Consider the following 27837-nt stretch of genomic DNA (forward strand, 5'->3'; position numbering starts at 1 on the left):
TTAAATATATAAAATGTGCGCCTGCACAGCAACCGCAAGTGCACCGCGTACGCTGTAATGTGTTTACACTGTCAAACCGGAATACAAGAGGTTTGTGTGTACGGATTTAGCACGGAGAGCTCAGTCTCATTAAAACACGTCGGAAGGATTCTCTCTGCTTGTCGAGAGAACGTCAAGGCAAAAACAATGTTTCATCTGTACTGTTTGTGTTTTAAAACGGAACAAGACTTCCTCTGACTCGGTCACTTTGCCCCTCGACACAGAGACGACACAGAACCTCAGAAAAACCTTGTAGAAGCTGATAATGTGATAAATTCCCCGATAATGTAATAACCCCGATAATGTAATAACAATCTGCACTTGAGTCCATTGAAAATGTAATAAAACCTGATAATGGAATAACTTCCCGTTAATGTAATAAAGTGCATTTCCCAATAATAGAATACACTTTTTTTTTTTCAATAATGTAATAAAGTATAACATTAGTGGAAGGTTTTTGATCAAATCAAAGATGGCGGAAAATCCAATATGGCCGAAAAACCCCATTGAGGATGCATTGAGCTCGGATTGGCCCAAGGGTTCCAGTGATATGGGTCAAAAAGTTAATAAACACTCAACTTTGACCTGTTGGTGGCGCTAGAGCTCTTGAGCTAGAGTTGCCTACACAGTATCACCACTTGAACCCAAGTAATGGGTGGTCTGCTGTTAAATTATTACAATATTGGGGAATTATTACATTATCAGGACTTGCGAAATGAAGGCTAACCTGATAATGTAATAACCTCCCATTAATGTTATACTTTATTACATTATTGGTTAAAAAAAAAGTGTATTACATTATTGGGAAATGCACTTTGATACATTATCGGGAAGTCATTACATTATCAGGATTTTCAATGGACTCAAGTGCAGATTTTTTATTACATTATCGGGGTTGTTACATTATCAGGAATTTATGACATTATCAGGTTCTATAAACCTCAAATGGCATTGGAAGTAAAACCACAAATCATCTGTTAATAATAATATCAAAAATACCAACAAACAGGCAAAAAAAAAACAAGAAAAGAAAAGAAAAAAAAACAGATTGGTCACAGCAAATTTATGTACACATACACATTAAGAAAAGAGCTGTCAGTGGAGTTTGGAAGAGGTCGGGTGAGTGGGGGAGAAAGAGGAGAAAGATTTGGGCAATTAGATAAGCCCTGTATCTTCGCTATACAGGGGAGTTACAGGGGTTGCCATGGCGGCAGACCGGGGACGGACAGGAGGGGGAGAGGGGGGGAGAGGGGGGAGAGCCGAGGCTGGACGTTCACCTCTTCTTGGGGGCTTGGGTGGTGCGGGGCGGGGTGACGGGCCGACCAGAATTTACACCGCCGTACTGGTACTTAGCCTTCTTCTCTGAGGGCTTTAGGATCTTTACATCAGGACACAAACACAGAGACAGAGAGAGAGAGTAAGTGTGAGTGCATATTAATGTTATCAGACAATACTGCTCTACAAAGTCTAACTGTAGTAACTACACAAAAGGTAAAACTGGGAAAAACTGCTTTCAATTTTTCTAACGTTTTTTAACTGGCCAGCAAAATGGGTTAACCCAATTAGGCCTAAAACGGCTGGAAAAAATGCCTGTAAAACCTGTGGGCCATTTTAAAATAAGCCCCTAAAACCTGAAGTTTTTCTGGAAATTCAACAGAAGTGTCAACTCTTTCGACTAAATAATAGATTTTTCAGCCTCTGTAGCAGATAGAAATGAAATTTCTGAAAAGTATTTGAGAGCTTATTCCTGTGGCTTTCATGAGAAGTTGAGTTTATTTGTCCAAACCTTCAATAAAGTTTTTATTTAAAAATCAACATGTTGCATTGCGACACTCCCACATGTATTCTGATGCATTTCATTGGCCAAGAGACCGAAAATAGGAGGAAAAAACTACAAATACTACAAAACGACGTATCCGATAATCTAGATAATAATTTCCCTTTCAAATAAACTTATAAGCTCTATTATTTTTATGTTTAAATTAGTATATATATCCAAAGCAGACGGTGGTAAGTGCAATTACTGCTTGGTTTTGAGTTGGATTTTGTGGTTTTTATATAATTATTTCTCTGAAATAAAGCAAAATTGAAATCTAAAACTTTGTCACAAGATAAAACTGACATCAAGGAGTTCATTTTTAGTTATAACTCAATTTTGACCAAAAATGTAGTTACTGCAGTTATACTTTGTAGGGCAGAATAAGCATAAAATGCACACATGCTATAGATTTTAAGTCTACCTGGAAGGAGCACATGAGGGATTCATCGACACTCATCATGCCGCCTGCATTGTCGAACTCCCCGCAGTAGTTTGGAGCAGAAAAAAGTGTGACCAGTTGGCGTTTGGCAAAGAACTCGTATCCATCCTCCACAACCTGTTAGAAGACACATGACATTATTCCACCGCCCACACCGATCAATACCAAGAAACAGATCTGCGGCTAGAATCTGACTCTGAGTGTCCATAACCACCTACACCTCAATCAATATGAAACGCCCAACAAGGAGCTGAAATAGATAATGTATAAACAGAAGAGCTATACATTTAAATTCTAATAATCAATTGTTTTGCAGGTAAATATCGTGTCTCAATGCATGCCGCAGCTTCTCTTTCTCAGTTTCATACTGTTTGACTTCAGCAAATAAAGTGATTGACAATAACTGAGAGGTAAATGAAGTTATAATGAATGATGCATGGGGGGAAAGACTGCTGCACAAGCTCTATTATGTGGTTAAGCTCTTGTGTCTGTGCTTTTGCATCAGCCACAGTAATTACTTTGGAAAAGACGCACAAACTAATGGAGGTCAACTATCATTAAAGTGCGTGGACAACCAAAGTCTCAAAGAAAAAAAAACAGATCAATTTGCTGGCCGTGCACTTCCTGCATGATTAACACCCTCCACATCCAGCCTCCCGTTATAATGACCTGGTGGGCTCTGCAGATGAGGTCCAGGTCGTGGCGGTTTAGGAACTTGCTGACCACATCTGCTCCGAAGGTGAAGGAGACCCCGCGGTCGTTCTCTCCCCAACCTTGTACGTCCTTATCTGGGTCTGACCACAACAGGTCACACAGCAGGCCTGAGACACACAGAGGACACAGATGGAGAGAAGAGTTGGAGGCAGAGCATAGACATAAACATGTTCAGTACTTCATTATGAGCGTGCAGTACCTGTATCAGGAACGTCTGTTGGCCTCATGATCCTGCGAATCTGCTCCATCGACTGCAAATCAGGCGATAGCCCTAAAATAGAAAATAAAGAGGTTAGTTGTTTTTTGGAGTTATATGACGATTATATTTGAAACCAGGGCATCAAAAAGTTTGAGTTTACATTTGGGACGAGGCAGAGCTTCAGGGTGTGACCGCTTTGGGTCGGACATGCAACCAAAAGTAAGTAAGTAAGTTAGTAAGTGAGTGACTGAGTAAGTAAGTAAGTAAGTAAGTAAGTAAGTAAGTAAATAAGTAAGTAAGTAAGTAAGGAAGTACGTAAGCATGTAAATAAGTAAGTACGTAAGTTAGTAAGTAAGTAAGTAAGTAAGTAAGTAAATTAGTAAGTAAGTAAGTAAGTAAATTAGTAAGTAGGTAAGTAAGTAAGTCAGTAAGTCAGTAAGTCAGTAAGTAAGTAAGTAAGTAAGTACATAAGCATGTAAATAAGTAAGTAAGTACGTAAGTTAGTAAGTAAATTAGTAAGTAAGTAAGTAAATTAGTAAGTAAGTAAGTACGTAAGCATGTAAATAAGTAAGTAAGTACGTAAGTTAGTAAGTAAGTAAGTAAGTAAATTAGTAAGTAAGTAAATTAGTAAGTAAGTAAGTAAGTAAGTCAGTAAGTAAGTAAGTCAGTAAGTAAGTAAAGTTTATTTATATAGCACTTTTCACAGATAAAATCACTAAGTGCTTTACAGAAGATAAACATAAAGAAATAAGATAGGGGAACATAAGACAATTAAAACACAGTTAAAACACAATTAAACATTAAAATGATAAAATAATATGTACAATGCATGGTGGACATCCAAATGCCTGTCTAAAAAGATATCTGGTCTTAAGGTAATTTTAAAAAAAAGAGTCCACAGAAACATCAGACCGTAGGGGGAGAGGCAGAGAGGTCCAAAGTTTGGGTGCCACATATTCAAATGATGGATCACCAGGTGTGTGTTTTCAAACAGGTACATGGAACAAACAGAAGATGTGGTGTCTGTCAAGTGTGACTAAAGATTTGCATTGGTCTCCTGACAGTCTGTCTCTGCTGTTTATGTGTGTAGCGTTGTTTCTTTTCCGACCAACAGGTGAATGAGGGTAAAAAAGTATGCGTGTGTGAAACCACACCCTGTACCTTTCCGACATGACTCCCTTACAAACAAACCACTAATTCAAAACGAAGAAAACTACTGATTCTTTTTTGGTCAAGAAAGTTTTGCGCTGCCGATTCTGGTAAGATGCCCTGCAGCGCGGCTTCATTGGGGAAACTGGGGGCAAAAAGTCTATATGTGTGTGTGTGTCAGACTATACATTTAGTAACAGAAAACTTCAGTGTTAATATGTTCTCTGGCCAACAGCTTTCAGCTCTAATCCACCATCTCTCTCTCTCTCTGTCACTCAATCACACACTCACTATACATGTTACACTACTTTTATACCAAAACAATATGTAAACATGCACTGCACATTATTTGGTTCTTACCAAGTGTTACGGCTGGCTGCCGTTTATCATGTGTTATATTGTTTCTATGTATGATTCTGCTGATTATTCAAATCAAGCTGTGGGATTCCCTGACGTGGATTAGTCCTTCTGGAGCTGAGACCGCCTACTTCCTGGTTGCTTCTCACTCGCGTCTGTGATTGGTGCGGCTGAGTTTCCCCCGAGACAACCAATCAGGAGTATTCAATCAACCCAGCTGCACTTTATAAAAACAGTGAGCCTTGCAGTTGGTTGCACACCATTTATGTTATTATAAAGTATTGTATTGTATTATTGAGTGTTGTAGTTGTGCTTGCCTGTCTGAGTGGTTCAGGCAGTGCTTTTGGGAATCTTTGTAAGTTATGTTATGTTAGTTTGTAAATTTGTTAGATTCAGAGAACCAAGAGTTGGACATCCTTTGTTTAAATATTAGTTTGTTTTGTCTGTTATTTTTGAAAGCTTATGGGTGCTGACCTCTTTTTGTTCTTTAGAGCTTTTCTTTTGAGCCAAGAGCTCGGTAATTAATTTATTCAACTTTGTATAGTGCATTGGTTATTTGTCAGCCCCCGTACAGCCTCGGCTCTTTTTGGTATATTTTCTTGTGCATGAGCATTCTCTCTCTGGTTAAATAAACACTTGACTTTAACCAGAACTGCCCAGTTGTCACATTCCACCTCATTCCTTATCCCAATTACATGTTACTGCTCTCCAAAACGAGCTGGGTCGTAACACAAGATTTAAAAAAAAAAACTTAGATTTAGAAGCGTTAGATCATTGATCTTGTTTTAAGAGTTAATTTCTTATTTTAGGCGTTCAACATGCTTATTTCTAGATTTAATAATCTTAATTTAAGAAATCTTATCAAGTGAAATTATCTGTCCATGCAGCAAGATCATTTCCCTCAGATTTACTGTTTTTATCTGGTTTTTTAGACACCCCAACTTGGCCCTTACCAGTTTTACACGTCAGTACTGAGAACATAAAAGACATATTATACGTTGTTTTCTTCATCTACTCTCATTCACAAAGCAGGACAGTTTGTAAAGTGTTGGGGCCAATGGCCATTTAGACCCTCCACTTCCTGCACATTTGGCAGAGATGAATTTAAAAACATTTATCTGCACCTTTTTTCCAGTTAACAGTCATTTTTATGTGTTAGTATATTATCAATGTGTATGGGAACTGACAAAAAGGTAACACTAAAAATGTATTATTGTATTGCCAATGTTCTGGTGCACAGAAATGAAATGAAATAGGTGCAAACAGCTCTCTCACCTCCATGGCAGCAGAAGATCTTCTCATCAATGATAGCAGCGATGGGGAGGCAGTTAAAGCAGTCGGTGAAGGTCTTCCACAACTTAATGTTGAACCTGCGCTTACCTGGTGGGACACATAAACACACATTATTAAAAATCTGACTCCACAGGGCTGTTCGTGAGTCTAGCTGTGCAGGTTCATTTTTAACTCACACTCATCGTAGAAGCCGTAGATGCGGTTGATGGAAGCACACTCGTGGTTGCCCCTGAGCAGGAAAAAGTTCTCTGGGTATTTGATCTTGTAGGCCAACAGAAGACAGATGGTTTCCAGGGACTGTTTCCCTCTGTCCACGTAGTCGCCCAGGAAAAGGTAGTTAGCCTCTGGAGGGAAACCACCGTACTCAAACAGCCTCAGCAGATCTGTGTACTGCCCATGGATATCTCCTAAACATAGGGGACAAGACACAAGGCTTTAGTTTGACTATTTACTGGGTTTGTACAGTTTTCAGGGTTCATACACTTTTTTAGCAATGGTTTTCCATAAGTTTTCAATGACTTCTCCATGACCTTTCAATGAATTTTCAAGACCAAAAAATTAATGCATTTCAGTCGGACCACTGTAGTCGGTGCCTCTAAATCAAACCACCGACACATTTTGATACACCCTGCTATGTTTTAATTGCAACTTGAATTCTTCTTTACACATATTTACATGGATTAAAGTAAAAAAAATCTTCTGACTGAAATTTTATTTGCGCTCCAGCCAAGTGTTTGAAACATGTTCCAGGTTAGGTTACTTGACACCTGCTTAAGAAATACTAATGCATAAGAATTCAGCAGGCCTTTTTTACACATTCTAAATATTATCCAGCAATATTTCAATGACGTTTCGAAAACCTTAGAGAGGATTTTATTTTTCAATAACTTTTCAAGGACCTAGAAATTGCATTTTCAATTTCCATAACTTTTCTTTTTTTATGACCGTACGAACCCTGAGTTTTAAACAGTAAAACTCAAGCACTTTTAAAGGTAGTTAAACCAAACATTTCCAGACTCTGCAAGCCTTTAAAACAATCTAAATCATCTTGCCATGTCTCTACACTATCAATCAATATGTGCTGTGTGTGAGTCTGAGTGTGTGTTTGTGTGTCTACGTGCGTGTGTGTGCATGTTTGTGTATGTGTACATACAGATGTGTATGTGGGGAAGGGAGAGGTGGGTTTTGTCATTTTTATTGTCTGTTTTTATTCTTATTTTTTGTAAAGCACTTTGTGTTGCATTTATATGTATGAAAAGCGCGATATAAATAAAGTTTGATTTGATTTAATTAATGCGTTCTTATGAATGTAAAAAAAAAAAAGAAATTTGCAAAATTCCTTTACAAGCAATGCAATCAATGCATATGGTCACTTGTTTATTTTCCCAGCTGTGCATTTTAACCTAGATTGTATGTAAACACAAGTATTTTCTTTCAAGACTTTAAACAAACCATTATTATTATACATACATATAAGTATACATTATATACTTGAAGTGCAATCGAAGAAAAAAGCTGCTTAACCTACATTAAATATATGAAACAGGAGCTTCTTAGAGAGGGAAACTAGAGAAGAATAAAAGTCAACTGAGCTAAAGGGAATAGATGATCAAAAACAGTGGTGATGCAGTTTGTGGGGAAAAGAATAAGAGCATGAAATGATGTGAAAATTGGATACAATAAGAGCAATTGCAGGATTTAAGCAAAACCTTGTTCTAACTCCAAATCACATATTCACCCCCACATATATTATACACACACCAACTCTTATCTCTCTGAATCCACTTTGACTTTCATAACACATCAGTAGGTTGGTGGGAATACATGACTCTACCTAAGCTTTACTTCTATGTTTTTACTAAATGAACCATTTCAACTGTCACTAGATCAATGCCACGGCCCGTGGGAAATGAGCCGCAGAAAGAGAGAGAAAGCTCACAATCCAGGTTAATCGCAAAAATAAAGGACGCACATACACATAGCCACGCAAACTTATTTTAATTTTAACAACTCTCGCAGGATTCAGGGTCATCCTGGTCTCTTTCTGACATCAGCCAGGCAGCGATGTGCTGGAGCAGCTCCAACCACAGCACAGATCTCTGCAGGGGAGCCTCACTTCATCACCTAGCCAAGACCTGCTTCCTTTTATATCCTCTCGCACCAACTTAAGAGCTGCTCTAATTTGGGCTAAGTGCTCCAGACACAGATGACTGCAGTGAGCCTCACCAGAAAGACTGTGACAATAATAACAGGCTTTATTGTGACCGAAACGGAAAGCTAATTCATGTGCCACACTCTTTTTATGGCAATGTTTCATTACAAGATGGCACCAAATACACATTAAAATGAAATAATAGGCCTTGTTTTGCCGTGCAGATGTCTGGCCCTGAGATTAAAATGACCAACAGAAATTACAACTTTATATCCTGAGCGTGGCTGGCATGATTTATTTTCCATTTCACGGTGCCCGTCCGTGATCTCGGCACCAAAACCCGAACCGCAACTGGCATCTAACCTATATGGCAGCAGGCCTGTACTTATTTTTGCCTGTGTCTTAGGATGGCATGCAAAAACACACTTTCTTTCTGTGCAAATGAATGATTAAAGAAAACAGTTGTGAGTGTTTGAAGTCCGTCTCTGGCTTATTCTCAGTGCTCATGCTGTGCTAAGCAGGTTGGTGTGTTTCACCATCAATCATTTTCTTTGCCCTGGACACGCAGCCCCAGATCACTGTCTTTAGAGTTTTGAGGCAAGTACTGGTAATGTTAACAACTTCACATCAATAAAACTCAAAACCTCTATGATACAAGCCGTTAAGTATTAATGCTGTGATCCAGAAACACAGTCCAGACTCAAACAGAGTCTCAGTATGATATCAGGAAAACTTTTGAAAACTTCTTTAGTATTACTTTAGTTGCCGTTTTCAAAGCCTGTTTTGAGTTTTAACTAGAGCGGAATATTTAATTGCAATTTTACTGTAATCAGAATATGGAATAGTGAAAATTGTAGGAAGTGCAATAACACAAAATAAGTGTAAAAATTAAGTATTGTGAAGCCGCAAAGCTGCCTGGCCTACAAACTGAATTCTTAATATTATAAAAATGACACTATGATCATTTTAATACATTTTGTCAATGAAAACAAGAAAAAATGTGCAATAATGATCATTCCCTCAACATTGTGCATCATCAAAATCCCAATTAGACTACTTGTGTCTTATATGTATTGTGTTTGTTCGCTAACTTTTGTGTTTTTAGTCTTGACTCAAGTAGTCTTCTGTGATTTCTGTATAATGCCCCTTATTTTTTATATTTATATATTAATATTCATATTTTTGTTTTTCAATTAAAAGCATATCAGGATTAGCAACATTTCATATCTCTTTTCTCTTCTAAGGACATACAAAACAGTGCAAGTTCGCTTTGTGCTAATCCTACTAGAGCTGGTAAAGGATCCAAGACTGAAAACGACATAAAAACATAAAAATACTGATTATGATGAGCACTGATGTTTTTTAGTCTTGGCAGACTGAAAGCAACACATACTGGAGTAAACACAGGACTGAGTAAATACAGAGGACAGAGTAAATACAGAGGACAACACAGAGAGAGAACAATAATTCTTGCTTGTGCTTGCACCAAAACAGAAATGGCCATGAGGCATAAACAATTAGCTTTGCCCATTTTTGTTGCAGTTTGCTCAAAAAAGGAAACGAAAAGAAACAACAAAGCCACATTTGGCTAGAATGGTAAACTCTGAGACATGGCAACAAAGACTGTAATCTGTGCAGAGACAGTTGGAGGTGAGTGAACTTTATATGCTGAGCTTTGGCTCCGTAGTAAAACCTGAATCACACCACCATTTGATTGGCTGTCTGTTTGAAGGCACCTAAGGTTAGATTTACTATCCTAACTATCCTCGACTTCACACTTAGTGTTGCATGAGTGAATATGAATCTGTGAGCTTCACCCAGACTGGCATTTTACGGCGCCTCCCCTCTCACAAGGAATTGTAGGATGACAGTGAATTATTTACTCCGCGCTGCCTCTGCAGTGTCAAAACAGTCCGAGGACAGCAGCTCGGAGATTTAGGGTTTAAAAAAGCGGAGAGCAAAAGGCTGAAAGAAGGAGCGCTGGCCCCGAGGTCAGTGTTATAAATGAGCAAGATTTGCCTCAGAGGACAACACAATATAAAAGCAATGTGATAATAGAAACTCTTCAATTATAAAATGACACAGCAGAGTCTTATGAGTCCAAAGTATGCCACCCATGTGATGTTATATGGCGTGCTGAGGTGCACAGATACGCTGAAAGATCGGACAAACAGATGAATTAAACTAATGATAGCCATGTCCATGCATGCACTGGAACAACCATTAGATTATTAGCCTTGTATCAGGGCACTGGCACTTTAGTTACAGAGCTGTAATCAAGAGCACTATTGCATGACCTTGTGTAGCCACATAATCAACAGGTTGAAAAACACCCACATAAAAACACATCAGCTGTGTCAGAAACACTGAGTAATAAAGCTCAGAGCACATTTCAAGATGAAAACAACAAACAAACACAAAAACAGTTACAGTCACTATGGTGCAGTTCATCACTGTAACATACAGTATCACAACAGCGTCACAGAGTCTGTGTATCATTTTTCAAAAAGCTTTTAAAAACCCACATGTACAGACTGACATTTGTGCAATAATTCTAATGTTTTTACACATATTTTAATTTTTGTTTCTATTATTTTATCTAATGCTTGTTCACTGTTTTGATGATGTTCTCTTATTTTTAAGATTTAACTGTTGTATTGCCTCAATGACATTGTATTTTGTAAAGCACCTTATAACCCTGGTTTTGAAAGGTGCTAAATGAATAAATAAATAAATAGAAATGAAATGAAATGAAATGAAATGAAATGAAATGAAATGAAATGAAATGAAATGAAATGAAATGAAATGAAATGAAATGAAATGAAATGAAATGAAATGAAATGAAATGAAATGAAATAAAATAAAATAAAATAAAATAAAATAAAATAAAATAAAATAAAATAAACAAACAAACAAACAAACAAACATAGTGTGTCTCTGGGGTTCCAGATGGCATTCAAATAGCAAAGGATCTATTTTACACAAAAAAGGAAATGTTTATGATAAAAAGGTGAAAATATGATATGAACAAATGATACTTGTAGTATCTTATTTCTAGTGTTATTTGAAACTGAACATAGTGGATAGCAATGTGTGAGAATATCACTTTATGGATACATAACACTTGTGATTAGTCAAACTAAAAGGAAAACAAAGGCAATAACAACATTTAATGTGCCCCTATAGTGAGATAAAACAGGCAAATATTAATTTAAAAGGTGCAAAAATATTATGTGATAAAATAATATATGTAGTAAATTATTTTAAGTGTTATTTGAAACTTAAGAAGAGCATGGTGGATAGCAAGGTGTGAGAATATCACCTTATGGACACATACAACTCCTGATAAGTCAACTGAAATGAAAAAAGACAATAACAACATTAAATGTGCACCTATACTAAGATATAACAATTTGAATATAAAAAATTACTTGAGTGAAAAATTTATGTGACATTCTGCTAAGATAATGCTTTAGGAGTTCTATTTATTTATGAAATCATCACTTTAAAATAAGATACTTATTTAAATTAACTTTTGCATTAAAAAAATGTTGTAGTGCATTCTTGGACGTTTTCTTTTTTTCTTACAGTATAATTTAATTCCTTAATGGTCTTGAATGTAAAATTACAGTGAATTCTATTTAAAAAATACAAAAATACATATATTTCTGAATCTAAAATTAAGGAAACTTTGTTTTCCGACAGTAAAAAATGTGTAAAAATGGTTAAAAAAATGTAAGTTTCCAAAGTCTTACCATTATATTAACATTAAGAACCTTTAGTTATTCTTCATATGTGTATATATATATAGTAAAATACAGATATTATCTGTTTATTATCTGTATTTTTAAAGAAATCTGTAAAAAATATTTGTGTTTTTACAAGTTTTTTTTATCTCGCTTTCCTTTTTTTTCTTTTTTCTTTACATTTTGCATTCTTGGATGTTTTCTTTTATTCTCTTCAGGTTGTAAAAAAGGTTTTGCCACTTTTTCACTCAGAACTTGTGGTCAGAAAGTAATTCAAGACACTCTATGTGACTCAGAACTAACACTGTCTGGAGTTTGAAAATAAATGCTACCACAGAATGCAAATCTACACATATAAACATATAAACATAGCGAGCATTCTTGTGGTCTTTCTTTGGCCAATTCAGAACATTCTCAAATCAAAAAGGTTTGATTATTATCCTCCCTGGCACTGCACAAGGAACACCACTGTCAACAAAAAAAATCATTTTTTATAATATTCTGCTTAAATAAATGATAAAGCCGAACAGTCAAAAGCTGCCAGCTTGGGCAAAAGTGTGCCAGTGGCATTAAGGTTAACATGTGAGGGAGAGAGTAAGAGCAGAACCTGATCCATTCGGCCTTAGTAAATTATTAAAGCTATTCGCTGTTTGGTCTTTATATTCAGAGCTGGTGCTCTGAAAGCCTGTCGTCACAGATGTGGTTAAAGGCAACCAATCAGCCGAGGGACCAGGGTTCAGCTTCAAAACAAAGAAAGTAAAGGAGAGACAAAGGAACCCCACACAGGGACAAATAACACCACCTCAGCTCATGCATACTTTAATGTGTCGGGGTTAAGTCTACATGGAGGAGAGATGAAACTAATGATTATTTTCATCTAGAGCTGCAACAATTATTCGATTAAATGAACAATAATGGATTATTTAATTAATCGTCAGCTATTTTGATAATTGGTTTGAGCAGTTTTTTTAAAGACAATAAGTCCAAATTCTCTGATTTCAGCTTCTTCAATGTGAATATTTCTCGTTTCTTTGTTCCTTTATGACAATAAACTGAATATCAAGAGATTTGAGGACGTCATCTTGTGGTTTGGGAAACACTATTTTTATACATTTTATTGACCAAACAACTAATCGATTAATCGTTTAAATCATGATATGAAAGTTTAATGTGAGTTTTATATGAATGGCACTTTACTGTGTTGTGTGTGGAAGGTCCCTTTAATTACTATTTTAGGTAATTTTGTGTATTTTTTTGGTAATTTTGTGTGGTTTTTTTTTTTTATAATTTGGTGTCTTTTTTAGTAATTTTGTGTGTTTTTTTGCTCGTTTTGTGTCTTTTTTGGGTCATTTTGTGTCTTTTTTGGGTCATTTTGTGTCTTATTTGGTAATTCTGTGTATTTTTTTGGTCATTTTTGTGTCTTTTTTGTCATTTTGTGTCTTTTTTTAAAGTGATTTAGTGTTTTTTCAGTCAGTTTGTGTCTTTTTTTTTGTAATTTTGTGTCTTTTTTTGGTCATTTTGATACTGCCTCCAGCGGCCCCCAGGTCATTTGAGTTTGAGACCCCTGGTTTAATTAATCGATAATGAAAATAATCATTAGTTGCAGCCCTATTTTCATTACAGATTCATTTGCTTGTTGTTTTCTAGATTCATCGATTTATTGTTTTAGTCTATAAAAAGTCAGAAAAAGGTGAAAAACGTCCATCAAAGCCCTTTAAATGTATTGTTTTGTCAGTCCAAACCACAAAGATATTGAGTTTAATAAAAAAGCTCCATATTTAAGAGGTTTATAACAGCGTTTTGTCATGACAAATTGCTTTGTGATTAGTTTTTTTGTCGATTTACGAATTGATTAGTCAACTAATGGCTGCAGCTCTAACATGAACGCCTTTAACAAGTCAGTTTTTCTGCTGCAGACGTGGAAAACATAATTCTCCTAACACTCAATTTGATGATTAAACAATGTCAGTTGGACTTCATCAAATTATGTTTTTCATCGCTTAAAATACAAACGCGGCCATCTGACGTTGACACAGTTTCAGGGCCTACATAACAACAATCTCAGATCAAATGTGTGTGGGAGGAGAGTGGTATGAGGACAGCCGCACATGAACTGTGTGTAGGCCCGAGCGTACATGTGAGCTTGTGTACTGTATTTTCACGGACTGACACATATATTAGCCGGCTCTGAGTTGTTTGCAGTTGCGGTGCTGCACTGGAGGGAAGAGATAAAGCATGTGGGAGTGTGCTGAGATGTGCAGGAGCCAGCTAGAGATAGTGATAGTGGTGGCAGGAGACGGAGCTCCACTGAGAATGAACTGCTCTGCTCAACTTTGGTCTGTTTACATTATGCCTCTCAGGCAGAGAAACACAATCTGTGTCCTTCTATATCATGGGTCTCAAACATCACGGGCCGCGGGCCAATTGTGGCCCTCGTGACGATATTTTGTGGCCCCCACCTTGATATGAAAGTTTAATGTGAGTTTTATATGAATGGAACTTTACCTTGTTGTGTGTGGAAGGTCCCTTTAATTACTTTTTTGGGGTAATTTTGTGTCTTTTTTAATCATTTTGTGTCTTTTTTAAAAAAAAAATGTGTCTTTTTTTGGTTATTTTTTTTAGTAATTTTGTGTCTTTTTTAAATAATTTTGTGTCTTTTTTTGGTAATTTTGTGTCTTTTTTGGTAATTTTGTGTCTTTTTTGGTAATTCTGTGTCTTTTTTAAATCATTTTGTGTCTTTTTGGGGTCATTTTGTGTCTTTTTTAAATCATTTTATGTCTTTTTTTGGGTCATTTTGTGTCTTTTTTGGATCATTTTGAGTCTTTTTTGGGTCATTTTGTGTCTTTTTAAAAATAATTTTGTGTCTTTTTTTGGTAATTCTGTGTCTTTTTATGGTCATTTTGGGGGGGTTTATGACCAATTTAGTTTTTTTCTGTCATTTTGGATCTTTTTTGGGTCATTTTGGGTCTTTTTAAATCATTTTTGGGTCATGTTGTGTCTTTTTTTGGTAATTTTGTGTCTTTTTTTAAGTAATTAAGGTTTTTTTTTGGTCATTTTGCGTCTTTTTTTAGTCATTTTGTGTCTTTTTTTCTGTCATTTTGATACTGCCTCCAGCGGCTCCCAGGTAATTTGACTTTGAGACCCCTGTTCTATAGCATAAACAGGGTACAGAGTGCAACAGTGACTTAATATATGACCCAGGCTGAGCTGATGTGGTGTTTTCCCGCCTGGTTACATAAGTAAACTCTTAAACCTTCCAGCTCAGACGAGCTTTAGAGAAAAAGTCACAGTATGTTATACGTTACAGACGTAAACATGAGGTTGTGAGAAAGCGGCCTCATACAAAGGCAGAAATGTGCAGCACTGACCACAGATCTTCAGGGGCGCCTCAAGCTCCAGCAGGATGGGCTGGCTGAGGAAGATCTCCCTGGACTTGATGCAGAGGCCTCGAACCTCTGCCTCGGTCATCTGGACTATCTTCCCCGGGCGACATCCTCGTACTGGAGAGGAGAGAAAAGACACCGTCAGTCCTGTCAACCAGTGATTCCCAGCAAAGGGGCCCGACCCCCCCAGGGGGGCGCCAAAGATCCACAGGGGGTCGCGAAGCCCTCTTGATTTTAAGGGATGTAATAAATCTAATGTGTTAAATATAGACGAGTCAGCATTTAATTCATTAGTGGGACAAAAACAACTAAATACGGGCTACATTAAACATTTATTCATTGATTTAAATAGAAAAATCACTATAGAAAAGTTTGAAAATAAAGGCTATATAGTGAGAATAACGACATGTGTAACATCCCTCCTGCAGAATACACAGGTAACTTCACCTAGCGGTAACCTCACCTAGAGGTAACCTCATCTAGCGGTAACCTCACCTGGCGGTAACCTCACCTAGCGGTAACCTCACCTTGCGGTAACCTCACCTTGCGGTAACCTCACCTAGAGGTAACCTCCCCTAGCGGTAACCTCACCTAGCGGTAACCTCACCTAGCGGTGACCTCCCCTAGCGGTAACCTCACCTAGCGGTAACCTCACCTAGAGGTAACCTCCCCTAGCGGTAACCTCACCTAGAGGTAACCTCCCCTAGCGGTAACCTCACCTAGAGGTAACCTCCCCTAGCGGTAACCTCACCTAGAGGTAACCTCCCCTAGCGGTAACCTCACCTAGCGGTAACCTCACCTAGCGGTGACCTCCCCTAGCGGTAACCTCCCCTAGCAGTAACCTCACCTAGAGGTAACCTCCCCTAGCGGTAACCTCACCTAGCGGTAACCTCACCTAGCCGTGACCTCCCCTAGCGGTAACCTCACCTAGCGGTAACCTCACCTAGCGGTAACCTCACCTAGCGGTAACCTCACCTAACAACAGAAACACAGAGCTAATGGGAAAATGGCGAAGCGTCAGGGAGATGAAAATGTAGAATATCTCAAAAAGAAAAAGAGAGGGTACCATGAAAGTCACATTGATGTTGCCAAAGTTTACAATGGTAAAAATGTGGGTCCCTTAAGAAAAAGGTTGGGAACCACTGCTGTCAACAACCGTGAGCATCATTGTCAGTGTGAAGACAACAGCACAGGAGACAACACTGCAAACTATATGAGAATGAGGCCACGATACAATAACTTTTCACCTCGGGGAAAAAACACTTAGAGGAGAATCACAAAGCAATCTTAAAATGTGATGAGCTGTGGGCGTAATGGTTGTGTAGCTTATAGCTGCTAAGTCTCAGCCACAGTTAAGAGACCCACTGCTTAGACTGGGAGAGCAGCTTGCATCTTCAGCACTGGTGGTGTGGGTTTATTGGCTGTGTAGTTGCACTGTTAGCTTAAGCCTACTTTCTGGCGTTCTGCCACAGCTCTGAGAGCAGATTTATCTTATGACGATGAAAAGAGGAGTGAGAACTGCAAACGCTGGCTGCAGTCAGCAGTTGGAATAATCAGAGATATGAAAAGTGAGATTATGTGTAAAAACTGCTTCCTTGCTTGCTGTGGTACCTTGTGGCTTGGATAAGACTAAAAGTTAAGTTCCATCTAGTTTGAAAAGTTTGCATTTTATGTTACTGTTTCACTTGATATCACAAAAAGAAAAAGAAAAAGAACAGAATCAGCACCACCAGTGCCAAAGGTACACAAAGGCATAAAACAAATAAATAAATATTAGACTGGAGAATGATGAGTCCTGGAATACACTACTGTACTTGTATCCACTTTCAGACTGCATTACCACCTATTACAGGGTTATTAACCCTCTAAACCACACAACCTGCCAGGCATGTTTTCTTGAAAAATAATCACCACTTTATTACACATTACAGGAACACCAGAAAAATTATGATCAAATTAAAAAAATGCCAACAGTTCTTGAATCATGTGGGACAAACCATTTGATTAGAACAAAACAAATATATCCTCATATAGTAATATTTTATCAAAACCACCTTATTCCACATGTCAAATTTAAAAAAACTACTAGAAATAAAAGTGTCCACTAACCAGATCCTGTAAAAAAAGAAACAGCAATTTACTTCAAGATGTCTCCATACAAATTATTTCTTTTATGAACAGCAACCAAACAGAAAAAAACCACTACAGTGCACTTTATTCTGGTACCAGCAGGCAAAACATCCAAAGAATGCCACTTATACAAAACGCTGCTGTCAGGTTTTTTAATACTTAAGAGCAGCAAGCGACTACCGATTACATCACATTTGTCCTTGCTGCCCTTCACTGGTTACTCATGAGTTTAAGTATTGATTTTAAGGTTTTACGGCTTGTTTTTTAAAGCCTTGAATGGTCAGACTCCTGCCGATATCTGTGCTCTGATAACTCTCTATAAGCCTGATCCCAGCTGGAGATCCTCTGGCCTGAGAAACTCAGTGTCCTCTTTAACAATTCACTCTCATCTTGGTGCTCTTTTTTTCCCGTAATTATTTAAATTCTTGTATATGTTATATCTTTAATCTTGTTTTTTCTGTTAAGCACTTAGTACCATTATTTGTAAGGGCGCTATATAAATAGGTATTATCCTTGTTATAGTGGTGACATAACAGTGACTAATTGTGCTTTGTCACTATATTAATACATGTATAGTAAATAGTAATTGGACAGGGCTTATATAGCGATCTGCTTTTAAGTCTCAGTTTGGCGACACAGAAAGCAAATGAAAGCCCTGCATGAAGATGAACCATTGACGATGGAACAAAAGTGATGAACAAATCCATGACTGAGGAATTATGTAATAACTAACCATTTTGGTATTGCCTTAAAGCAAGACGCCCACTCAAGAGTCCAATAAAGGATAGCTGAGCCGAGCGAAACGAATGCATGTTAGGCAGAGGAGAAGTTTCCTTAAACACTTTTCCTTTCTGTTTCCTTTAAAGGATAAAAAATTATAGAATAACCAACCAGGGAGCAGTTTAAAGCAGATTAACTGACGTATTGTTGAGGCATTTTTGTGCATGCATAAATGCACACGTGTGCTTACACATGCAACTTACACACTTTACTCAGACTCCGTCTCATTAGTCATGTAATCCAACCAAATCAGAGAGAAGTGAGTGAACCAGAAGAATATGGATCCTCACAGATGGTGAATTTAAGAGCCAATATCTATTCTAAGGCTCCACCAGCCTTAATCAAGTGATGCTTTACACCATCGATTTCACACCATCAATTTTTATTTATCATCCATCTACTGTATCTGCAGTGCCTCCAACCTCAACTAGCGGTAACCTCACCTAGCGGTAACCTCACCTAGAGGTAACCTCACCTAGCGGCAACCTCACCTAGAGGTAACCTCACCTAGCGGTAACCTCACCTAGCGGCAACCTCACCTAGCGGTAACCTCACCTAGCGGCAACCTCACCTAGCGGCAACCTCACCTAGCGGTAACCTCACCTAGCGGTAACCTCACCTAGAGGTAACCTCACCTCGAGGTAACCTCACGTAGCGGTAACCTCACCTAGAGGTAACCTCACCTAGCGGTAACCTCACCTAGAGGTAACCTCACCTAGCGGCAACCTCACCTAGAGGTAACCTCACCTAGCGGTAACCTCACCTAGCGGCAACCTCACCTAGCGGCAACCTCACCTAGCGGTAACCTCACCTAGCGGTAACCTCACCTAGCGGTAACCTCACCTAGAGGTAACCTCACCTAGAGGTAACCTCACGTAGCGGTAACCTCACCTAGAGGTAACCTCACCTAGCGGTAACCTCACCTTGAGGTAACCTCACCTAGAGGTAACCTCACCTAGCGGTAACCTCCCCTAGTGGTAACCTCCCCTAGCGGTAACCTCACCTAGTGGAAACCTCACCTAACAACAGAAACACAGAGCTAATGGAAAAATGGCGAAGCGTCAGGGAGACAAAAATGCTGAATATCTCAAAGAGAAAAAGAGAGGGTACCATGAAAGTCACATTGACTTCGGCTTCATAGAAGCAATGGACAATGGGGGTCGCCAAAGTTTACAATGGTAAAAATGTGGGTCCCTCAAGAAAAAGATTGGGAACCACTGCTGTCAACAACCGTTAGCGTCATTGTCAGTGTGAACACAACAGCACAGGAGACAACACAGCAAACTATATGAGAATGAGGCCACGATACAATAACTTTTCACCTCAGGGAAAAAACACTTTTTTTGTGCATGCATAAATGCACACGTGTGCATACACATGCAACTTAAACACTTTACTCAGACTCCGTCTCATTAGTCATGTAATCCAACCAAATCAGAGAGAAGTGAGTGAACCAGAAGAATATGGATCCTCACAGATGGTGAATTTAAGAGCCAATATCTATTCCAAGGCTCCACCAGCCTTAATCAAGTGATGCTTTACACCATCGATTTCACACCATCAATTTTCTTTATCATCCATCTACTGTATCTGCAGTGCCTCCATGTGCCACGCATGGTGTGAAGCATGAAATTGCAGAAGTAGGGCTCTTCACTCAATAACCAGGCCTCATCAGAGCTGAGTGAGTTAAGCTCGGATGCTTAGCCTGCCGGGCTTTAACACTGAACCTTTCACTGTTCTGCACTTCTGCAGCCTGGCACTTTTAAAAGAGATTACGTTCTTAAGAACATTGAGGGGCAAAGGCTAAAATGAAGCAATGACAAGGATTTGCAACCATCATAAACTGAATAAGTGTTTGTGTGTGTGATTGTGTGGCGGCTCGGGAGCGAGTGGCACAGTGTTTTGCAAGTTTTAATTCCAATGAATAAGCACTCTCACTGACACTTGGCATTTCCTCAACACTGAGTTTTCTCAGACAGCAAAACATACAGTGAGATATTATGCGATCTGGGGAATGCAAAATAAGGGCTCAAGACCTTTCAGATGATCTGGTTTAGCGGCTATGCAACAGGAAATTTTAAATCTCTTGTTATGGTAACTCTGTGTGAACATCAGAAAATGTCAACAAAAATCTGTGTGTGTTAAAGACCAAAAGTGGTGTTACATCTACAACTGGGTGATTCTCATGAAGCCAGTCTAAGTTCTGTTTGTGAAGAATATAAGGACATAAAGTAAATATATTTCACTTTTATATGAATGAACAATATAGCCATAATGAGGCACAATTCATTGTTTTGTGCTAAAATAATATTTTCTATATTTTTGATTCACAAATTCATTACCGTAATGCATCCAGATAAAAATGTCATGGTTTCCCCACACTTATATACAATAAATATTTAATAAACTTTATAAAAATAAAATGTATATGTGTTTAAAAATGTATAATTTAACAGAATATAATCAAACATAATGGTTTTTAACAATGTATAAATAACAAAATCTGAATGAAAATGTATGAGAAAAAATGGTTAAATGTCACGGTAATGATAGAATTGTTTGCATTAAAAATGTGTGTATTTTAATAAAATACATTTTGGTGATACCAGCTACCCTTGAGCATATTTATGTGCTTGCCAAAGAAAAAAAAAGGAAAACTTTCATTGTTTTTATTATTTTTAAATATGTTACGGTAATGAATTTTGCTCACAGTGTCTCTAAAAATGTCAGAAAACGCCTTAAAATGTTTTAAATTGATTATAAATTCATATTAAACAGTGACTTTAGATTGTATATGTTATAAAGGGTCACAGAAAATATGCATTTAATGCTCTTGGATTTTTGTTATAAGCTGTACCATGTACATGAGAATCACCCAACTATACTATATCCATAAAATCAAATAGAGGCAATGTACTTCTAATAAAATAGTGCTCTTATTAAACAGACACGCAAACCAAGGCCTGGTACCAGATGCATAAAGCTGTGTAGATCCACGACTAAAACTGTGTGTACATACTGGGCAGAATAAAGCATACACATTCTTTTGACAGATTTAGAAGGTCGTACATACGCCTGTTCTGTTTTATAAATCTCAATTATTGTGGATGCACTTTCACAAGCCTTCCACAAGATTTCCACTCCCACACGTGGCCGCTACTCGTTAGACCTGTATATGTTATTTCAGCGACTGGGTCCCATCAGTGAGGTTCTCCAGCGCTACTAGAAGAGCTATCATTAGCCACGGCTGGGGCTATTTGCATTTGTACATACCACTTATTCATCATTTTTCTGGAAAGTACCATCGCATTAAAATCTCAATTATAATACTTCAGGATAAAATGAACCGTTCATTAACAGGGAGATAATGGCTCCAATGTACAACCCTAATTGGGACCCTGGGAAAAACATCATAACAACAGAAAGCAATGATTCGAAAAACATTAGAAACCTTCAACTGAATACAGTAAAGGCAAGATACCTAATGCTCAAATGGGAAGACTTTTAATTTTTGTAAATAGATACACTCAGACTGAATTTGATGCATTCTGTGTTTGCACTGCAAAAAGGTGTGTCTAAAAACAAGATAAAAACACTAAATCTGGGGGAAATGATCTTGCTGCATGGACAGATAAATTCACTTGACAAGATTTCTTAAATTCAGATTATTAAATCACTTCTAAATCTAATGTTTTTTTGCTCATGCTCATTGCTCACTATGACCTATTATTAATGTTAATCTAGACTTAGTAGTAGGGCTGGGCGATATATCGATATAAAAGTTATATCGATATATTTTTAAATGTGATATGGAATTAGACCATATTGATATAGTTCTTTTTTTTCTTATTTTATATATAAATGCTGCCCTTACTAGGGTTTGTCATATTTAGTTATTTTGTAATGTTCGTTTGATTGGCCTATTGTATTTCAAAGGCTGTTGATTTTTTTTTTTTTAAATGTACTCCTGTTGTTATACAGTATTTATGTTCACTTAAATAAACAGTTTCAATAAAACTAATTGTGACATTTGACTGAACATTTGCTCTCACTTTGATATAAAAATATCGGGATACATCATAAATGGATATTCAGCCTAAATATATCGGGATATGACTTTTGGTCCATATCACCCAGCCCTACTTAGTAGACTGTTTTATGTCCATTCTAAGGCTCAAAATAAGGTTTGTGGCTCCATTCCGACTGTTTTCTCTTATTTTGTCCGACAATGGCTCTTCTGTTAGTAAAGGTTGCTGACCCCTGGTCTAGACTGAAGTACTGGAGTGATCCAGACTCATTTCAGAAACAAACATCTCCACCCCTGTCACAGTCACCACGTGGCACTGGAATTTAGTAGAAATTATAACTTACAGACAATCAAAAAAGATACTAATTCATCTCAGACATTCGTCATAATCTTAAATGATGTAATCACATGGTTGATTCTCACTCTTGAGTAAGTTCACACCACTAACTACAAAGCTGCACGTTATGTAAGAAGACTGTAAAACAATAACAATTAGTCAGTCATTTAGTCATGCATAGTCACGTGTTCTAAGAGCATGAAAACAGAAACAAAACACAATCATAATCTTGCACAAGAAGATCAAAGCAAAGCTGGCCACTTATGAAAGATGCCAAGTCTAACTTGTACTTAAATATGAGCAACACAATCAACAAGTCACTGCCGTCCAAAATGAGAAACAACAAAAACAAACTGTCAACAAGCTTTCCAGCTGAGAATATTTTTTCTAACACATAGAAAACAGACAGGAAGTTGATTGCAGGCTGTGAAGCAATGGAAACATTTATTTTTAATTCATTTCACCATTTGGTAGAAATGTTAACATGAAAATGAAACTGCAAGGAAGCTGCAGTGTTATGGCATTTCCCAGCAGTTGCTATAAATAAGAAATCTTAGCATTTCAATGCTGGCATGCTGGTGTCTCATCCCTCCAACAGAGTCGCAGATACTGGTGGAAAGTATGCCAAGGACAGCTGAATTTGCCTTAGTGGTCTGGTCTGACTCAAAGGATATATCACAGGGGAGCAGAAAAAACTCCCCGCCTTCTCTTGAGCAGGTGGCCAACACAAAAGCATTTTTGCACATCACTCTCTCTGCCAAACCCTGGTCCTCACACACCAACAAAATATCCTTTATTTACCAAGTACCAAAGCAATAATGTGATTGTGAACACAGCTACACAAGCTGATACACTTTAAACAGCGGACATGAACATTTTTGTGGACAGTTCAGAGAAGCACTGTATTCCTTTCATCCGTACCAATTTTGCAGTGTCTTCAATATGTGTTTTGACATTCACCTGAACCACAACTAACAGAAAGGCAAAGTGTATGCATAGTGGGCCCAATGTGCATGAGTGCACTAATCCCACACTGCAAAAAACATGAAGCTTACCAAGTATTTTCTCCTTATATCTAGCAATAGTATCTTTATTATATTGTTTTGAGTATAATTTACCTACTGACCATAGCTCCATGTGCTTATTTAATGAGTATTATTATTATTATGTGCTTATATAATTATCTTATTGTTTGAAGACTTGTTTTTAGGATTGACATTGTGAGCTTTTTCATGCTTTTCAAGCTCTTCAACCATTGAATTGGTGAGCTGTTACCTAAAATATTGGCTCCAATTGAGAGTTTTTGTTTCAAATAGGTTGAATGTTATTTCAAAAGCATTTTCTACCAAAACGTATCAAATGCCTCATTTCATTTCTATGCAGATGATACAGTAATTTATTGTTCATCCCCTTCACTAGTTCAGATCCTTCAATACCTGCAATCTGCTTTTGATGTGGTTCAATCACATCTAACTCAACTCAGATTGGTATTGAATGCGGAGAAATCAAAACTTATGATCTTTTCAAATGGTAAAGACTTGACACCCAATTTGCCAAAGATCATTACAGTACAAGGTGATGAAATTGAAAGGGTCACGGTATACAAACATTTAGGGATCACTATTGATCAGAAGCTGTCTTTCAAACCCCATATTGAAAGCCTTGTGACAAAACTGAAACTAAAAGTAGGATTATTTTTTAGAAACAAATCTTGTTTCTTTTATCAGTCTAGGAAATATTTGATTTCTCCAACGTTTTTGCCTCTACTGGACTACGGTGATCTGCTTTTTATGAATGCAGCTAATCAGAGCCTAAAGAAGTTGGACTGTGATTATCATTGTGCTCTGCGTTTCATTACTGGCTGTGAAAATCACACACATCATTGTACTCTGTATGCCACGGCTGAAATGCCATCTTTGTATGTTCGCAGACTCTCTCACTGGTTAGTTTTTATCTATAAATCTATTCTTTGGCTGCTTCCCTCTTACCTGTGTGCATACATATGTCGAAACAAAACTAAACATGGTCTATGCTCTCTAAATATTGTTCATATGCTGGAGCCAAGAGTTAGAACTGAGTTAGGTCAGAAAGCTTTTAGTTACGCCCCTTTATCATCGAACAATCTGCAAAATGAATTGAAATTGTCTGAGTTGATCACAATCGTTGAATTTAAATAGATTCTGAAGGATAAAGAAATCTTTTCTCTTGGTCAGTGTGAGTGCTCCTTATAAGTCTCTACTGAAATTTAAGAAAAAATTAATAATTATCCGATTAGTCGACTAATCGTTTCAATAGTCGGTGACTAGTCGACTATTAAAATAGTTGTTAGTTGCAGCCCTACAACTAACAGAAAGGCAAAGTGTATGCATAGTGGGCCCAATGTGCATGAGTGCACTAAATCCCACACTGCAAAAAACATGAAGCTTACCAAGTATTTTCTCCTTATATCTAGCAATAGTATCTTAATTACATAGTTTTGAGTATAATTTACCTACTGACCATAGCTTCATGTGCTATGCCTCTACTGAGGCTCCTTCAGTGTTGTTATGAATGCTGTATTTGTATTTAATTGTTTATGATTACTGTGTTTAAATGTTGTAACTTGTCTCTTTTTATGCTGCTTTCTTGGCCAGGTCTCTCTTGGAAAAGGGATTTTTTTTATATATCTCAACGAGACTTTTACCTGGTTAAATAAAGGATATATATATAACTGTAACTGGAGGATATTGTGCAAAACTTAACCGTGTCAAGGGCAGGGACGCTGGTGAAAATCCTTGTTCGTGCCTTTAATAAGTATTAACTTACTCAGTTATTACTTACGTGGGCCTACGTAAAGGTTATAACCGTTAGAGCCATTATAAATGGTTTTATTTTGTCTTTAATGTTATAACGCACAGGACAAAACGTCCCAGCCCTTCCTTTTCTGGATGTACCAGGCGTTCATAATTTGGAGAATAAATGAGCCAGAACACAGCAAAAAATACCAGGCATTCATTTTAAGTACGTGCTAAAGTTTAGACCACGACACAATAAATCAGTTGCCAGGAGAAACCTCGCAATTAGAGCGAAAACGGCTAAATGTAGGCGTTCACCACTGACTGTGTTTATAAACACGGACAGCTAACAGCTAGCCGGGGATTCACCGTTACGATTGGCTGGCGTTAGCCACACAAGCTAACACATTTCCTGCCTTTCGTGAGGCAGCCGCGGTAGTTAAGGAACACAAATAGGAACAAGCTTTATGTACACAAACAGCTAGCTGTGTGTAACATTAGAGAGCGGGCTGAGATAACTCACCTTCCAGGAGCCGAGAGATGAGGCTGTCCACGTTCAGTTCACCCTCCGCCATCTTCAAACTGATGTGGTACAGTGCTGGCCGGGTCTATTCACCATGGAGACACCAGGAGGCGCTGTTGTCAAGGCAACAGTAACCACGGACGGTAGTGAGGGAAGTAGTGAAGAGGGACTATACTTTAACTACATTTATATTAATTTAAATTAGTTTATACTGGCTTCCTTTACTTAATACCACAATAAGTTATTATTGATATATATATATATATATATATATATATATATATATATATATATATATATATATATAAACTATATATATATAGATATAGATATAGATATAGATATAGATAAATATAGATAGATAGATAGATAGATAGATAGATAGATAGATAGATAGATAGATAGATAGATAGACTTTATTCATCCCAAGCTGGGAAATTACGGTGTAGCAGCAGCATTACACACAGAGACAATAACAACACAATTAAATAAAAAGAACAACCTAGGCATATTCAAGCAATAAAATGCAGTAAAAATAAAAATGTCTAAAGAAGGGGTTATGATTGTAGTGCAGAATAAAATATAAATATACAGTATAAAAATAAAGGTGCTGTGAAACAAATAAGGCTCAGCGAACAGTGTGCATAAAAAACACATAAAGTGCATAGCGACTGTTTGTTATGACCAGACTTTTAGCTGTTATTGTACAGTGTGATGGCATGTGGTAGGAAATATTTTCTATATCTGTCCCTACGACAGTGGAGCTGTAGCAGCATGTGAAAGAAGGTACTTTGCTGTCTTTCTATCCATCTAAAAAGGCACACTTTTGGTAGAAGTATTCAGATATAGTAGTTGACATACTAGGTACTATAGCCATCCCATAGTCATGTATTTAAAGTCTTACTTTAGTTATAATAAAAACAGTTTACAAAGTGATTTAAGAGACAAAGGAACGTAAAAGCAGGATACCCAGTATGGTGAAACAAAATCAAGAAAGAATGAGGGTAAAATTAAAACAAGAAGGCATAAGACACAAAATCATAGTACAGAGAAGACAAATGAAAAACTATAAAAACATTTTGATACAAATAAATTGGTCTTAAGATTTTAAAGAGGACACTGAAGAAAAGGTGCTATCATCAAAATGTATGTAAAGTATGAAAAGCAGAAAAAGCATAATACAGCCTGTAAAAAAGAATTTTACTCTGCAAAAACCAACTGACAAAAAAATAAGAAATAAATAACCAGAATTGAGCAAACACATGCTCGAAACAAGTAAAATTATTTGCCAGTGCAGTAAGTGAATTTTTCTTTGTAAGAATTCTTTAAATAAGTTTTAAAAAATATCTAGACACTGGAAAAACCAATGATGTCTTGAAATAAATCCAAATATACTTATTTTAAGCAATTGTGGCTTGAAAAGCCAGACTGTAGTAACATTAAAATATGCCAGCAATACTTGAAACAGGCATGTTTTGGTGGATAGAAAATGCTTTTGAAATAACATTCAAACTACATGCAACAAAAACTCTCAATTGGAGCCGACATTGTAGGCAAAAACTCACCAAATTCAACAGTTGAATAGCTTGAAAAGCATGAAAAAGCTCACAATGACAATCCTAAAAACAAGTCTTTAAACAATAAGAAAATTAAACAAGGACATAATAATAATACTAATAATTAAATAAGCACATAAAGCTATGGTCAATAGGTAAATTATACTCAAAACAATATAAATAAGATACTATAGCTAGATATAAGAAAAAAATACTTGGTAAGCTTCATGTTTTTTGCAGTGTAGTGTTGTAGTCGGTTTAGGTGGTGCTAATATGAATAATAAACTTTTTTATAGATGTATTTTAGATTCATTGACTGTACAAAACATCAATACAGTCTATGATGTTAATTACGTTATATATTGTTGGGTAGTTCAATGTGTAGCAATACATTATATCATATCATATCATATCATATCA

The 27837-nt window shown here is 37.1% G+C and overlaps 1 protein-coding gene across 1 annotated transcript; it reads right to left on the reverse strand.

The window, feature by feature from the left end:
* Positions 1 to 25957, reverse strand: LOC131987813 (serine/threonine-protein phosphatase PP1-beta catalytic subunit-like). The gene is made up of 8 exons (XM_059352685.1): positions 25862 to 25957; positions 15276 to 15407; positions 6186 to 6416; positions 5992 to 6096; positions 3211 to 3282; positions 2967 to 3118; positions 2280 to 2414; positions 1 to 1417 (listed from the first exon to the last, which is right to left on the reverse strand). Exons 1-8 carry the CDS (start codon positions 25911 to 25913, stop codon positions 1313 to 1315), a joined length of 984 nt encoding a protein of 327 aa, XP_059208668.1. The 5' UTR covers positions 25914 to 25957; the 3' UTR covers positions 1 to 1312.
* Positions 25958 to 27837: the final 1880 nt, after the last annotated feature.

The sequence above is a fragment of the Centropristis striata genome, chromosome 16, assembly GCF_030273125.1.
Source record: "Centropristis striata isolate RG_2023a ecotype Rhode Island chromosome 16, C.striata_1.0, whole genome shotgun sequence".
Classification (NCBI taxonomy): domain Eukaryota; kingdom Metazoa; phylum Chordata; class Actinopteri; order Perciformes; family Serranidae; genus Centropristis; species Centropristis striata.